At 44.6% G+C, this 14089-nt stretch overlaps 1 protein-coding gene and 1 pseudogene across 1 annotated transcript in view; both read right to left on the bottom strand.

Moving 5' to 3' along the window:
- PTCH2 (patched 2) overlaps positions 1–3677 on the bottom strand; it is a 63584-nt gene extending 59907 nt beyond the window's left edge. The window contains exons 1-2 of the mRNA XM_063139638.1: positions 3471–3677; positions 2189–2381 (exon numbers count right to left, since the gene is read on the bottom strand). Coding sequence (XP_062995708.1) covers positions 2189–2381; positions 3471–3614 — 337 coding nt within the window. The 5' untranslated portion in view covers positions 3615–3677. The remainder of the gene's footprint in view (positions 1–2188; positions 2382–3470) is intronic.
- Positions 3678–11021: 7344 nt separating this feature from the next.
- On the bottom strand, positions 11022–11200 carry LOC134413445 (U1 spliceosomal RNA; annotated as a pseudogene).
- Between the last annotated feature and the right edge of the window lie 2889 nt (positions 11201–14089).

Raw genomic sequence — 14089 nt, 5'->3', positions numbered from 1 at the left:
CTGGCATTCATGTGAGTGTGGGTTTTATTTAAAAGGGAGTGGGAGGGTGGAAGAGTAAAGTTGCTTCTATTGTTGAACAAAATCCAAGAGTAGTTTAGGACCACACATGGAGCTGGGGTTGTGCAGGGGGAGGAGGTGTGGAACGCCAAAGATCGCTGACAGTCATCACAGAGAAACATCTGCTCTTGGAAAGCTCCCAGGCTGCTTGCAAAAAAAATAAATAAAATAAAAATCGCAGGGTGTGAAAACTCAGCACAACCTGGTGTCGAAAAAGAGAGGAGACTGCAATAGTAGGGAATGGAAAGCAAGGAGCAGACCTCAGGCACTGCCCGCATAAACTGATGGCAGTGCCGAGAAGGGAGAAAGCATAGCATGCTGAACTTATTAATAACAAAGGCATCATTTTTATCAAATGTTTCCAGTAGGAAATTAGGATTTGCTCCTGGGTGACCCCTTCTGCTTTCGGCTGTTTGCGTTTAACCTGACTCCATTCTCAGCTGGCAAGAGTGTGTGACCCAAGTCAAACTTCAACTGACAGGTCTGTCGTAGATGGTAATTATCCTCTCCTTCAGCACCACCCTCAGAAAGGTAATTTAGGATTTTAATATCAATAATGTAATGCACCTAGCAGGGCCCGGTGGCAAGAAACACCATCCCCTCTGAGATGGAGAAAAAAATTTAATTATACTTGTCTGTGTGGAGGCATGTATTTGCACTGATAGAGATCTGGATTGAACACGCTTACAATGACATGGCACGCACAGGCACACACATGCAGAACAGCATGAAAAGATTGATACACACACGTATACTCTTGGGGAACAAGTTCGACACAGAAATCAATCTCTCTTTAAAAAAAATAGGAATGGTTAACTCTTTGGTTTGTGGGAGAGGGATATTTCCTAATAATTTGCTGCCTTTAAATCATAGTTTCTCAGAGACTGAGTGAAACGTTACCAAACATGCCTGAGACCAAAAAACGAAAGGGAAATCCTGGCTTTGACAGGAAGTCAGTCTAGAGGATCACCATGACTCTCCTACTGGAGAGTGGTTTGAAGGTAAATGAGGCTCCACTGCTCCAGGATAAATGAGGCTCCACTGCTGAAGCTAAACAGGTCTGGTTCTATATGGTGCTTGGATGGGAGTCTGCATGGAAACCGTATGTGAAGAAGAGCAGGGTACAAGTGCAATAAATAAATACATCCCAACATCTATGGATCTGCTTCCCCAAAACACTGGAAACCACCTGCCATGAATGTGATACATCCCATTCCTGGAACCTCCAAGAACAGAACTGCCAGATACCTCCAAATCCAAACCTTAATCTTTGGCACAATCTTAAATGATGCAGAAAGAAAGAAAACACTAAAGACAACCTTATATTCTCCAATTATTCTCATATTCACAGTTATACTTTGACATTCTATAGATCTACATGAGAATTTAAATTATGGAACAGAAGCTTTCCATGCCGTGACATTTACAAACAATGCCCATCCTTTGCATATCAACTAGTGTAATTCCAAAGAATTATGATTGAGCCCCTAGAATCATGGAACTTGTTTTGAAACCATTGGCACAGCAACCCATTAAAATATTTCTGGAGGAACCCCTTCAATTTGGATTTATTTGCACAAGGGCACACACAGAGACACATTCTCACCCAGCTCTCATTCATATCACAGAAGCTTGCACAGAAGAAGTTCACCATGCAACAATCCTTTAAAAATAAAAAAGGCTTCTTGTTTTCATTTTTTTTCCTTTGCCAAGTGGCTTTGAATACTTTACAGCATATTTTTCAGTCCCATTGTCAAGCTTTTTGCCACTATTATAAGACTTACAAACCCTGCTTTAATTATAGAAAAACAGTTAAAATGGAGACAACCAAGATTTATTGCAAGCCTTGAAGTAGAATAAAGTTTCCATATCCAAGAGAGTGAACATGCGTCTGTTGCTTGGTACATGCCCCCAAGGAGACAACGTGTCAAAGCTGAGAAGCTACATGCAAATCTGGATTTACACTCACACATGAGGAGCTTAGTGATGGAGCCCTTTGACAATATCTCCTGTAAAAGGCTTTCACAGACTGAAACCAGAATTCATTTGCCCTCCACTGTGTTGGACATCTCCACATACACACAACTCAGCATGCCACAGACTTTACACCGTCCTCACAGCAAGAACTTACCTTCCACCCAGAGCTGCTCAATATCTGTCTCAATGGAGGCTACTCGCAGCCCTACAGCCAGTGCCCCAAAGACCAGCAGCCCCACAAAGAGTACTTTGCCACAGTGACGCTGGATCCAGCAGCCCAGTGTAAACAGCAGGGCCTGGAACTGGGCCCGTAGCCACAGCGGAGCTTTCTGGCCCACAGCCTTACCCTGGGGAGAGAAATGGAGAATTAGCCCAGACACTTTTGCTATAGGGAACAGCAACATCCTACTCCAGGGAAGCTGGCATCAGGGGTATGGCAGACCTCATGCCTTGGGAGAAAGCATTCCCAGAATACCTCTTCACAGGCTGGGGGTGGCTAGAACCTGCCAGTGCCCATCTCCTTGCTGCCTACCCTCTACCAGTCTGCAGAGATCAACTAGTGAGTGACACCTTGAGATATGGGTGAATCTCTTCCACGTACTCTGGATGACCATCACAGGAGAGAAACAGGCCACTTGGAAGCTCATGCCATGAGGGGATTGTAAGGCTTTCCTGTTCCACAGGACTTCAGCATGGGAAGAATGACTCAAAGCCCAGTTCCAGACAACCTCTCACTTGTAGGGAATCCTTAGTAGCTGAAGCTCCCTTTTTAAATGGAGTTTCCAGGGGTCTTGCAGCCACAACTGGATATATTAAGGAGCCTCAAAGTTAAGTTCCCAGTTAGATGTATTTGGGGGCAGGCAGGTTCCTCAGGTGGGTCCTTTTGCCCTGTCAAGCTTCCCTGCTGCGTCTCTCCATTGTTTCCCTCTGTCTTCCCAATGTCCTTTCACCAAGTCACTGACCAAAGTAAACCCTCACCCCCGTCTTCTTCTCGTTCCTGGGCAAAAAACCACACTAACCCCCAGCCCCTACATCTTACCCCGAAGCCGCCCGCATCCTCTCGGGCAGTTCCGATCTCGGGCAGGCCTCTCCCAAGCGCCCCGTTTACACGCAATCCCTCCTGGACGGCTCCATCGCGTCTCCCCTTTCAATAAACAAACTCCTGGGGCCACGGAGCGGGCTCGCTTTGGAGCACGCATGCGAGAGCTCGCTCCCTCCCTCCCTTCTTTCCACCCCAAAGAAGCCGAGAGCTTTCAGCCGGATCCGCCACCCCACCGCCATCCCCACGCCCGGGCCCAGAGGAGCCGCTTGGGGCTTCCGCTCCTTTATGGCCGCTGCCTTGCGCGCCTAGCTCCCCTCGGATGGGATCACCCTAACTTTTCCCACTCGCCCCCCACCCGTGGGAAAGCGCCGCCGCCGCCCACTCCTTCCCTTACCTTGGAGATCTGTTTGAGGGCAAAGGCAGCGTGGCAGTAGCTGGGTCTCCGGAGAAGATCCGAGTTGGCAGCGGCAGCCGCGTAAGGCGGCGGGAGCTCTCCAAAGCAGCTCCCGGCCCCAGGGACCGGCCGATCCGAAGCCATGCTCCGGGGTCGAACGAGGACGGCGCTGCGGGGAGGCAAAGGGGCGCCGGCGGCTTCCCAAGCGCGGTAATCCAGGGGGGAGAAGCGTCGGCTCCGAGGCTTCAGAGTGGCTGCTGCTGCTGCGGGGCTCCCATGTGCACATTATGGGGGCGAATCCGGGGCCATCCAAGCGCGCCCCATGCGCCCTTGGCGCCGCCCAGCGTGGCCCCTTCGCGACGCGCGGCAGGAGACGGCGGTGGCGAGCTCACACAGCCCCGGAGAGTCGAGGCGCCCGGGTGCCCGGCGGTGCAGTGTGCCTCGGATCCCGTCCCACCAACATTTGGAACAAACAGTCTCCGCCGAGATCCTGAAAAGAGGAGCGGGGGGGGAGGAAGGTTTGGTTTGATGGGAAAGTGCCCCGGTTCCCATTGGCCGAGGAAGAGGCAAATTACTCCGCAAACATCTCCTATTATTAGCTGCTAAGCAACAGCTCACCAAAGTGGAGAGAGGAGAGACCACCCAGGCAGCGCCTCCTCCGCCTCCCTCCTCCCCGCCTCAAATCAATGAGGGCAGAGGGAGGGAGAGAGAGAGAGACAGAGGCTTGCCTTCCACACAGGAATTCTGCTCCACAGATTTTCAAATGCTGCCCGTCGTTGCCCCCTCCCAGCTGCACTCCAGCGCCCCCCCCCCCCACACATGCAAACGGGCTCCTTTATTTATGATTGCAAGCGGACGTAACGATACATCGCGACAGCTGCAAACTTTGCGGGGGGAAAGGGGGGACCTCTGCAAAGGATTTGGAGGAGAGAGAGAGAGAGAGAGAGAGAAGTAGCAAACCTTTTGGTGTAATGGAAGATGCGGTGGGGGGAATTGGTTAGTTTCATGAAAAAGCCTGCATGGATACAAAAGGCAGGAGAACCCAAATTGGCACTACTACCGGCAGCGGCACAAAAGAGAAATGCAACTTTTCCCATACAGCGCGGTTGCTGGTGGTGACTTTTTGAGTTGGTAGGGCTGCAATTAAAAAACAAACAAAAAACACCTCCTTTCTTTGCACCAGAAATAAAGCAGCACTCAAAAAGGAAACAATGCCTTTAACCATGTACAGAGTGCTATGAGAAACGTCACATATTTTCTACACTCCATGGTTGGAATAAATGGCTTCTATGTGAGCAAGGATGGGTATGAAACTTCCAAACAAAATTGAGTCCCAGCACCTGTCGGTTAGAAATTAAGCCAGACCACATGGCACAGATTCTTGAATTCATGACGTTTTAGGGGAACACATGCAAACCCATTGCCAAAACCCAAGATAACAGATGCCATCCAAGCTTTTAGTTCCCCTCTCCACACACAAAAAAACTCTCTCAAAAGGCAAATGATGTCTTCACATAAAATTGAAATAAATAAATGTTTCAGTCACACAGACAAAGACAATGGTTTAAATTGAGCCAAGTTCCAGCAGAACTACAAATTAGAATGTATTTTTAGTTCAATGTCCCCCAAATGTGAAGGAATACCTCAGACATTTGCAAAGTACTCAGCCCAAAGTAGTCACAACTAGCCTTCATATGTCAATGATGAGGGAGAATCTTTTCCAGGTGGAGCATGGGGGAGGGAGGATATTTATTTCTTTTATTTATATTTTGCCTTTCCACCAAAAAAGATGGTGCTCAAGGTGGCTAAAAATAAAAATCCAGATTAATAACAAACTCTTAAACTATATTTTATTTATTTAAAATTATTTTATGCCATATCTAAGGGTGAACCCCTCTCATATTACATAAACACAAATAAATTAAAAACACAACAATAAAAGAAATCAACATGCAATTAAACCCCCTTTCAGCAACAACAGCTTATATGCCAAAGACCTGCCTGAATAAGAACATCTTTGCCTGCTGGCAGAAGGACAACAGGATGGGGACCAACCTAGCCTCCCTTGGCAGGGAGTTCCTTGGCAGCGACCACTGAGAAGGCTCCCTTTCATGTCCCCACCAAATGTGCCTCTGATGGTGGCATTACTGAGAGAAGGGCCTCCCCTGAAGATCTTAAAGCCGAGGCTGGCTTGCATGGGATAGGGTTGCAATTCTAAAAATTCACTGGCAAACTGTCCCTCAAACCACCAAACCACAAAGACAGGCAACAAAAAGCCAGCTGTACAGTCAGTGGCCTGGTTCACATGATCGCTGCAGTCCATTGTGGCTTATCTAAACTATGGTGGGTTGTAGTGTGTGCCAGAGACCACTGTGAATATTCAGATCATGGCAGGGGAGATCAACATGGCTTATCCTGACATCTAAACCCAGCACAGGATGGGCCTGTTCACACAAGGCACTAAGCCATGGTTAGGCCGCTAACCTTTTTGCAGCAAATGCTTAATGAGTGTGTTTACACCATGGTTATGTAGCCACCATGGTTAGGAATGGCTCACATGACGCACTAAGCCATAATATTTAGCTCAAAATGCTTAATCATTGTGGCTTAGCATGTCATCTGAACAAGGTCAATTAGTTGTTGTCATGGCTAACAAACCACCCCCAACCCCAAAACAGCCCATGGGTTGCAGGTGGTTTCTTAACCACCACCATAATCCATCCCTCACCAGGTTAGGACATCATGATATGCAGCAGTGATCATCTGCCAAAGCACTGAGCAGAGTGTTGGATTTGATGGCCTTATAGGCCCCTTCCAACTCTACTATCCTATGATTCTATGATTATTCATAATCGCCACCAGCACATGCCTCAACCACCATGGCTTGAATAAACCATGGTGGGCTGTGGCAATGATGCAAACAGGCCCATTTTTACTTTCCACCATTAAGAAAACATGGTGTATGTGTGTGTAAATGTCCACAAAGGGAGGGGTGTTATTGTACCACCTCCTACTTCATACTCAGAATCTCATACTATATCTCCTGGCAAGACACTTCTCCCTCACACAAAGAAGTGACATACCTTGCAAGCTGATATCCCCCTCCCACAATACTCTTATTTAAATAACAAAAACTAATGAACTGAAACATAGGAGCACGCCCAGTTAGGAAAATAACCACAGTATCTTTCATCAAAACAGGAGTGGGAGTCTGGCTGTGCAGCTATGCAGTGTTGCATACACAGGGAAATAGGGTCCAAAAATGCAACTATATTGAGAGAAAGCCTAATATGCATTTCATACTGAGGCAGTGGGAAAGAAGAGGCTGAGTGAGCCATATGTTTATTCAGGATGCCTCTTTTCAGACTCCAGCCAGCCAGCCAACACCCCTACCCTTCCCAGTCCATTCCTATGAGCAGGTGATGGTCTCTCAGCCCTGCAAGACAGCTATTATATTACCTTTGCCAGGAAAGGAGGAGGAGCAGTACTCTCAGGCAACCAATACGCAACCTTGATTCCAGCTGCAAAGCTTGGGCTGGAAGAAAATAGACTGACTAGGTGGGAGGGACTCACCTGCTTATCTTCCAAACAGATGTGTGGCAGCCTGAGTAATCATATGGCTCATTCTGAGCTGACCTTCAGTTTGAAGAACCAAAATAAATGATGGTTGTGTTGAATTGCATTTCTCCATTTGCCTTTGATGGGGCTGAGGGTTCTGTCTTACAGCCCATCATCACAGAGCCACTCCTGTTCCCATATTAGGAAACAATATGTTGCTTCTTTAGGGAATATTTGGGAATGTAAATTTGACTAGAGAGCTTGGGTGGTAAGGAGAAAGAAACACATATGGATAAAAGACAGTTTATGTGGTTTTTGTGATAGAGTTTATGCATATGTATTATACTGTGAATGCATATATGTGATAAGTGTTGAGAGAAATTTTGTGAGTATTATGAAGTGGCTTCATAAAGTTGTATGCTTGGGGATGGACACTGGCAACAGTGGAGGGTCTTTATTTCTTCTGAAGTGATCAAATGAGAGCTTGAGTAGGTTTCAAAGCAAATAAAGACAATTTTGCCAAATTTCCTTGGAGGCTTCATTGGGTGGTTCACCAGACCTGAAACAACACCCATTATCTTTAAAATTGAGACCAGCAAGTCATCTACTTTCTTGTTTTCTGCTTCCCACTCCCACCAACAATTAGAATGAAACATGTGCACTTTCTGTCTTAACCATTATCTGTAATAGCTTTTCGATTATTTTTCTTGGGGAGGGGATTAAATGACTCCATTATATTTTAATCCTGAAACAGCAGCCTCCTTTCAGCACTCCCTCAAAAGTGGCATTTGTCTCAATAAGTTGTCACAACACATGATGGCGTCCAATAGAAAGGCAAAAGTGGGAAAACCTGCATTGCAGAGCAAGGCAATGTTCATATAGTTTCAGGTATTCTGCCCCTTACTGTCCACCGTTTTGTCCATCAAGGCAATAACTCTGTATCATCAGAAAGCCATACAAAATAATTTATTTTAGGGTGACCATATGAAAAGGAGGACAGGGCTCCTGTATCTTTAACAGTTATATTTAAAAGGGAATTTCAGCAGGTGTCATTTGTACATATGGAGAACCTGGTGAAATTCCCTCTTCATCACAAAAAGGTGCAGAAGCTATATTAGAGTGACCAGATTTAAAAGACGGCAGGGCACCTGCAGCTTTAACTGTTGTGATGAAGAGGAAATTTCACCAGGTTCTCTATGGCAAATTTCACCAGGTTCTCTGTGACAAATGACAACAGCTGAAATTCCCTTTTCAATACAACTGTTAAAAATACAGGAGCCCTGTCTTCCTTTTCATATGGTCACCCTAATTTATTTATTACATTTAATAATGTGTTTCTTTAAGCTTCTGAAGGGCCTTGGTCCCCATTAACAAATTATTATTATCTCAGGACCTTCCTCTGAGGCAATGGGATGCTGCTGACATATTTAAGGCAGCCAGGGTAATGAGAACAAGGCTTCTCATAACATCCCACGCATTCTGTCTGTCTCGCTGTACGCAGCACCAGCTGTAATTATGACTCTTTCCCACCCACCCCTGCTCCATCCTGAAATGAAACTTCCTCACAACTGCTGGCTTGGTCCCATCCCAAGCAACCATGTAAGTGGCATCCCTGGCTTTCCTCATCTGTCATCTACTCGCTACTTGCCAATTTGGTATCACCATCTGACCTCGAAGCCTCAGGGTTTCTTTGATAAAGGCCTAAAAAGGCATCTCCACACCGACTTCTGCCCCTTTACAAGCACACATCACTCAAGGCTCCTAAGGCTGATGCTCTTGCTGAAACCCAGCAAGCACCAATTTTACTCCATTCTATAGTTCATCCCAAGCAGGTTTCTTTCTACCCAATAGGGACAGCATCTGGTCCAGCATGAGAAAATGCCACATTCTTATCCTAAGCAGTTATAAGATAGTTTGTCCACAGAAAAGCCTCAATACTAAAACCCACAAAATTAGTAACAAATGGTACTGAACAGGAAAAGTTGTATCTTTTCCTACATTTTGCAATGTGTACATTCATGAGCAGAACTGATTTCCCTCTTGAATGTTGTGATACCTTTTGGACTCTGCTTCCCTTCTGGGCAGAGAATTACACAGGCCAGATTTGGAGCGTCATCACACAGCGGGAAATCGCATTTGCTTACTGTCGCTTCTCTGCCCGTGCGTTTGTCCCTCATTACTTCCTCTTTTGAAAGAGGAAGTAAACAACGTGCACATGGCCCATTCAGTGGGCCGTTTTGATCGTGCTGCTTTTCCTGCACACAGCAGGAGATAGCAGCAACTTCCATCTTTTAAAATATGTCAGACTTACTGGAGTTGTTTTTTGTTGTTGTGCGAAGAAGGCTAGAAGGGGCGGGAGGCAGATGACATCGTGAGAGGGACCTGCGAAAATCTGTGAGTGCCCAGTAATGTGCAAATGTGCAATAAAACATTCATCTGCCAGAGCTCTTGGTCTTCTTCCACCACTAGCTGGCCCTTTCTTCCAAGGCTATTAAATGGTAGAGAACCATCCTCTCCTTCTTTTGATAAATGTGCCTTACAGAATAGTATCATGTCCGCTCTTATTTCTTCCTTTTCAGAAATTCCAGGCTCAAAAAGTTTTGTTTTTGCTATTTCTATGCACAAGTTTTCACAACTTTCATTTCTAATCATGCATCTTCCCCAGTCCCTCAGAGAGCTTCACTGATCACTTGATAGCAAAATTGATGGCCGTATCTCAGCCTCACTGTTCAAAAAGGCAGGATATTCACACCTTTGGGTTTCATTCCCCTCACCAACACAGTTCTGGGGGGCATCTACACTACTGCTTTCAAAGCACTTTAAAGCGCTTTGAAAACGTTTTGAAACCTGTATATGCAGTGTGTCCTGGGCCCCAACACTTGTCAAAACTGTTATAAAGCACTTTAAAGCAGTAGTGTAGATCCCCCCCCCCCTAGCTTGGAAGGGGCCTTTCCTCCCATCTCTGGTATTTTACATCATCTCGACCCTCTTTATCTTAATTCATGTTCACAGGATATATTCATGACCCACCTAAGGGCCATGTCAAACAATGGACATCTTCTGCCACACCAATAAAGATTATGTTAAGCATAGTGGTTAATGCTACCATTTGTGAATCTACTACGTTAGCCCTAGAGAGACCTATCGGTATAATCACTGCCACAGCTCTATGGCTTCACTAAATTCAATTGGTCAATAAGAAGCACCCAAAGCATCAAAAGAAGGAGTGAGAACCCCCTAGTGGACAATGGTGGGATACGCTGCCCCAGAACATGTTTGGTATTCTCCCTCCACTCCTCCCCATGAATAAGTTAATGGCAAACGACTAAGAGATGGTTGTACAGCATCTTGCAGAGAAGGCTGCATCACACAGTTATTAGGAAATGATCAGTTGATAATTTTTATCAATCAGAAGGTTGATGAAGGCAGAAATATCAGAGGAATTATCTATATTAACTATTATTCCTTAAAGAAGTGGGACACACTCTAGAGTATTTAGAGTATACTAAGACATATGCAAGAGCATCAGAATGAAAGTGTGTTTCATTGTGGGATCAGTAATAGCGGACTTATGGCAGGGCTGTGGTTCCCCCTTGGCCAAAAGTCTTTCAGCTTAACCTACCCTCATGTTGCTGCTGCAAAAATAAATGAGATTATAACCCTCCCCTACAGCTATCAAAATAAGTGTGTGTGGATTTGCTGGATTTGCTTTGTGCTGTGATCACTAATTTCAGCAGTGTTTCTGATGTTCAGCAGGTAAATAATTACATGTGCCTTGGGAAGGTTGGACAGAATTGATTTTTATATACTCAACAGTCAAGTGTCTGATTTAAAGTTGTTCGGCTCCCGGCACTGAAAATTAGGAACATGGAAGCTGTCTTATAGAGAGAGATTTGGATCATTAGTCCATCAAGCTCAATATTACTTGCACTGCCTGGCAGCAGCTCCCCGGGGATTTCAAAGAGGAGTCTCTCACAGCCCTATCTGGAGATGCCAGGGACTGAACCTGGGGCCTTCTACCCTTCAGGCTCCCTATTCTGCTCATGGTATTCAGTCAAGTTTCCCACCTTTGGGGAAATTGCAGGGGTCAGCACACCCAGAGTGCAATGGATGAGTCTCACTCTTGGAAAACCACCATCATGATCATGGTGTCTCCCCTGTCAAGTAAGTATGGTATGTTAAGGTGAGCTATAACAATGGGGTAGGTGGGATTTCCCTCACCCTTTATAGTTTATTTCTTATAATTTTCCTAACCCTCTCTCCCCATACATCACCCTCAAATGTTCTCTCTCTCCCTCCCCCCACACCCACACCCCTTCCCCTTCCTATACTAGCCCCACCACATTCTGACATTGTATAGATATTCAATGCAGTCACATAAGGTAGGTAGGAAAACTACCCAAACTGCTAGTTTCTACCACAGAGGGTAACTCTCATGTCGCTAGTATCTACTTTGGCAGACAGATCCTGAGGTATGTATATGAGAAATAGCCAGTGGTGAAGTCAGAAATAGCTGCTTAACATCTATGTAAAGACATGTCTGAAAAACCAGAAAAAACTTGGTCAGATACACACGCAGAGGGAAAGGCTGAGAGGGGTGGTGGGTGTGAAGTCAACAACACAATAATTAATTTAGCAACTGATCATTAACTGGGTGACGGAATCAGCACCATCATTTGGGCACGTATGGATTTTGTTTCATATGTAAAATGGTAAAAAAGAAGAATACAAGAGTTCTGTGTATAAAAATGGTTAAAGCTGAACAAAAATAAGGTAAATTGAAGTGTAATTCATCTGTTATTCCCCACCTCGATCCAATCGGAGAGGCGGGTAAGAATAAATTATTATTATTATTATTATTATTATTATTATTATTATTATTATTATTATTGCATTACTGGAATTCATTAATCTTGTCATACTAAGATAAACCTCTCTAGATAAAAGGAAGAAAAAAGTAAATTGAATGGTTTAGGAACATTTCCCTTAAATTCCCTTCCAGTTCCTGGAAATAGAAGAAGCAAGATAAGAACAAAAGGGAGCAGCGTGGAGACAGAAAAGTAATTTAGGTTTAAAGGACAACCTGGCTTAGTGCTTGGGGCTGCTGATATTGCTCTGAGCCAGGGCTAAACAACCTACTTCCTATAAAAGGCCATTGATCCATATGCACTGTCATTTGGGGCTCTGCAGCTGATGGTGGGTGGAGTCAGAGCCAAAGGTGTGAGGAGTTTGCAGTATTGCATAGAGGGTGCACATTCCCCATCCCAGCCTTAAGCAATGAAAGGCAACACACTTGATTATTCTCCACCCTCCCCTCAAACAATGCATAGTGCATATGTGTTACTAAGTAAAGAGATAGTGATGACCCATACACTCACTACCTTCATCTTCTAAGGCTCTCCTCCAGGGGATTCCTTCAAGGGAGGCTCAGAAGGTGGCAACAAGGGAAAAGGCCTTCTCAGTGGTGGCCTCCCAATTATGGAATAACCTCCTTGAGGAGGCCCACCTGGCTTCAACATTGTTATATTTTTGGCACCAGGTTAAGACCTTCTTATTCTCTCAGGCACTTGGCAGCATATGATGAAGTTTTAAGCAGGTCTTGGATGTTTCTTTTTGTTAACTGTTTAAAATTGTTTTAGATATATGTGTGTCTCACTGTACACTGTTTGTTTACATGTTCTTATTAAATGGTTTTATAATATATTTTAAAATTGTTTTTAATGTTTGTAAGTCACCCAGAGAGCTTTGGCAGTAAAGAAATGTAATAAATGAAATTTATATTTTTATTACTTAGGATCAACATTTCACATTGGTTGGTTAGGTTGTTGTTTTTAAAGGCCATTAAGTGTCTGACAGCATAGCCCTAAACATGTTTACTCAGTAGGAAAGGCCATTATTCAGAAATAAGGCCTTAGGCTACAAACCTAAGGGTGACCATATGAAAGTGCAGGAGCTATACTAGAGTGACCATTTTAAAAGAGGGCAGAGTACCTGCAGCTTTAACTGTTATGATGAAGAGGGAATTTCACCAGGTTCCCCATGTATTATATACAAATGACACCTGCAGAAATTCCCTTTTCAATACAACTATTAAAGATACAGGAGCCATGTCCTCCTTTTCATATGGTCACCCTACTTAAACATACTTACTACTGAATAAGCCCCATTAGACATAGTTACTTCTAAATGAATGTGCTCAGGCTGTAACAGTACAATCCTGCACCTATAGAAATCAATAGCAAAACTCCTATTATCTTAAATGAATTAAGGTTGCAGCATAATATAGCTTTGGGCTGCAATCTTATACCTGGGAGTAAACCACTTTGAGCACATCAAGACTTACTTCTGAGTTAACATGCACAGGATTGTACTCTGTTAATGGGCAGATCCATCTAGAAAAAATAGCAACTCACAAGCTGTCAACAAACAACACAAAGCTCAAAAACGTTCTTTCTTTTGCCTCCTCCTTTGCATGCCTTCAGCCTAGCTTGTATGTACAAGAGAATGTTATCCTGTTTCATCACCCTTCCCATCAGTAAATTTCTGCATTGTTTTAGTAGGACATGACAGCTGTCCAGATCTGGAAAATGCTGGAGTGCTTCCAGACTATGCATAGCTAGAGACTATCTAGACAATATTTTGCACATGGCAGAAGTACCACAAAGTAAATTGTGCCCTTACAAGCTGGGCCTACTGGTGGTGCGCAGGCCACCACGGGTTGAGATGATTTGGAATGGTTTACCTAACATCATACTTATATGAGCATAGTCCCCTTCAATAAAGAAAATGGGCTGGTCTACACCTAGAGGGGGATTCTGTATCTTTAAGCATTGCATAGAAGAGGACATGGTGACCACTGTGAAGAGAAAAACTGCACCTGGTCAAAGTTTCACTTCTGTGCAGGTGTAGGAGGAGTCTTCTTAATATCTGGGTCTGGCAAACCTGTTGCAACATTCAGAATGCCATAGAAATTGCTTTTTACAGGCCTCTCTACCATAAGCAATAGGCAGATGCAACAGAGGGCAGGGCTTCTGTATGTTTAAGCATTGTGTAGGGAAGTT

Source organism: Elgaria multicarinata, chromosome 1, assembly GCF_023053635.1.
Source record: "Elgaria multicarinata webbii isolate HBS135686 ecotype San Diego chromosome 1, rElgMul1.1.pri, whole genome shotgun sequence".
Lineage (NCBI taxonomy): Eukaryota > Metazoa > Chordata > Lepidosauria > Squamata > Anguidae > Elgaria > Elgaria multicarinata.
Note: the sequence above shows the minus strand (reverse complement) of the source record. Positions and strands in the feature narration are given on the sequence as shown.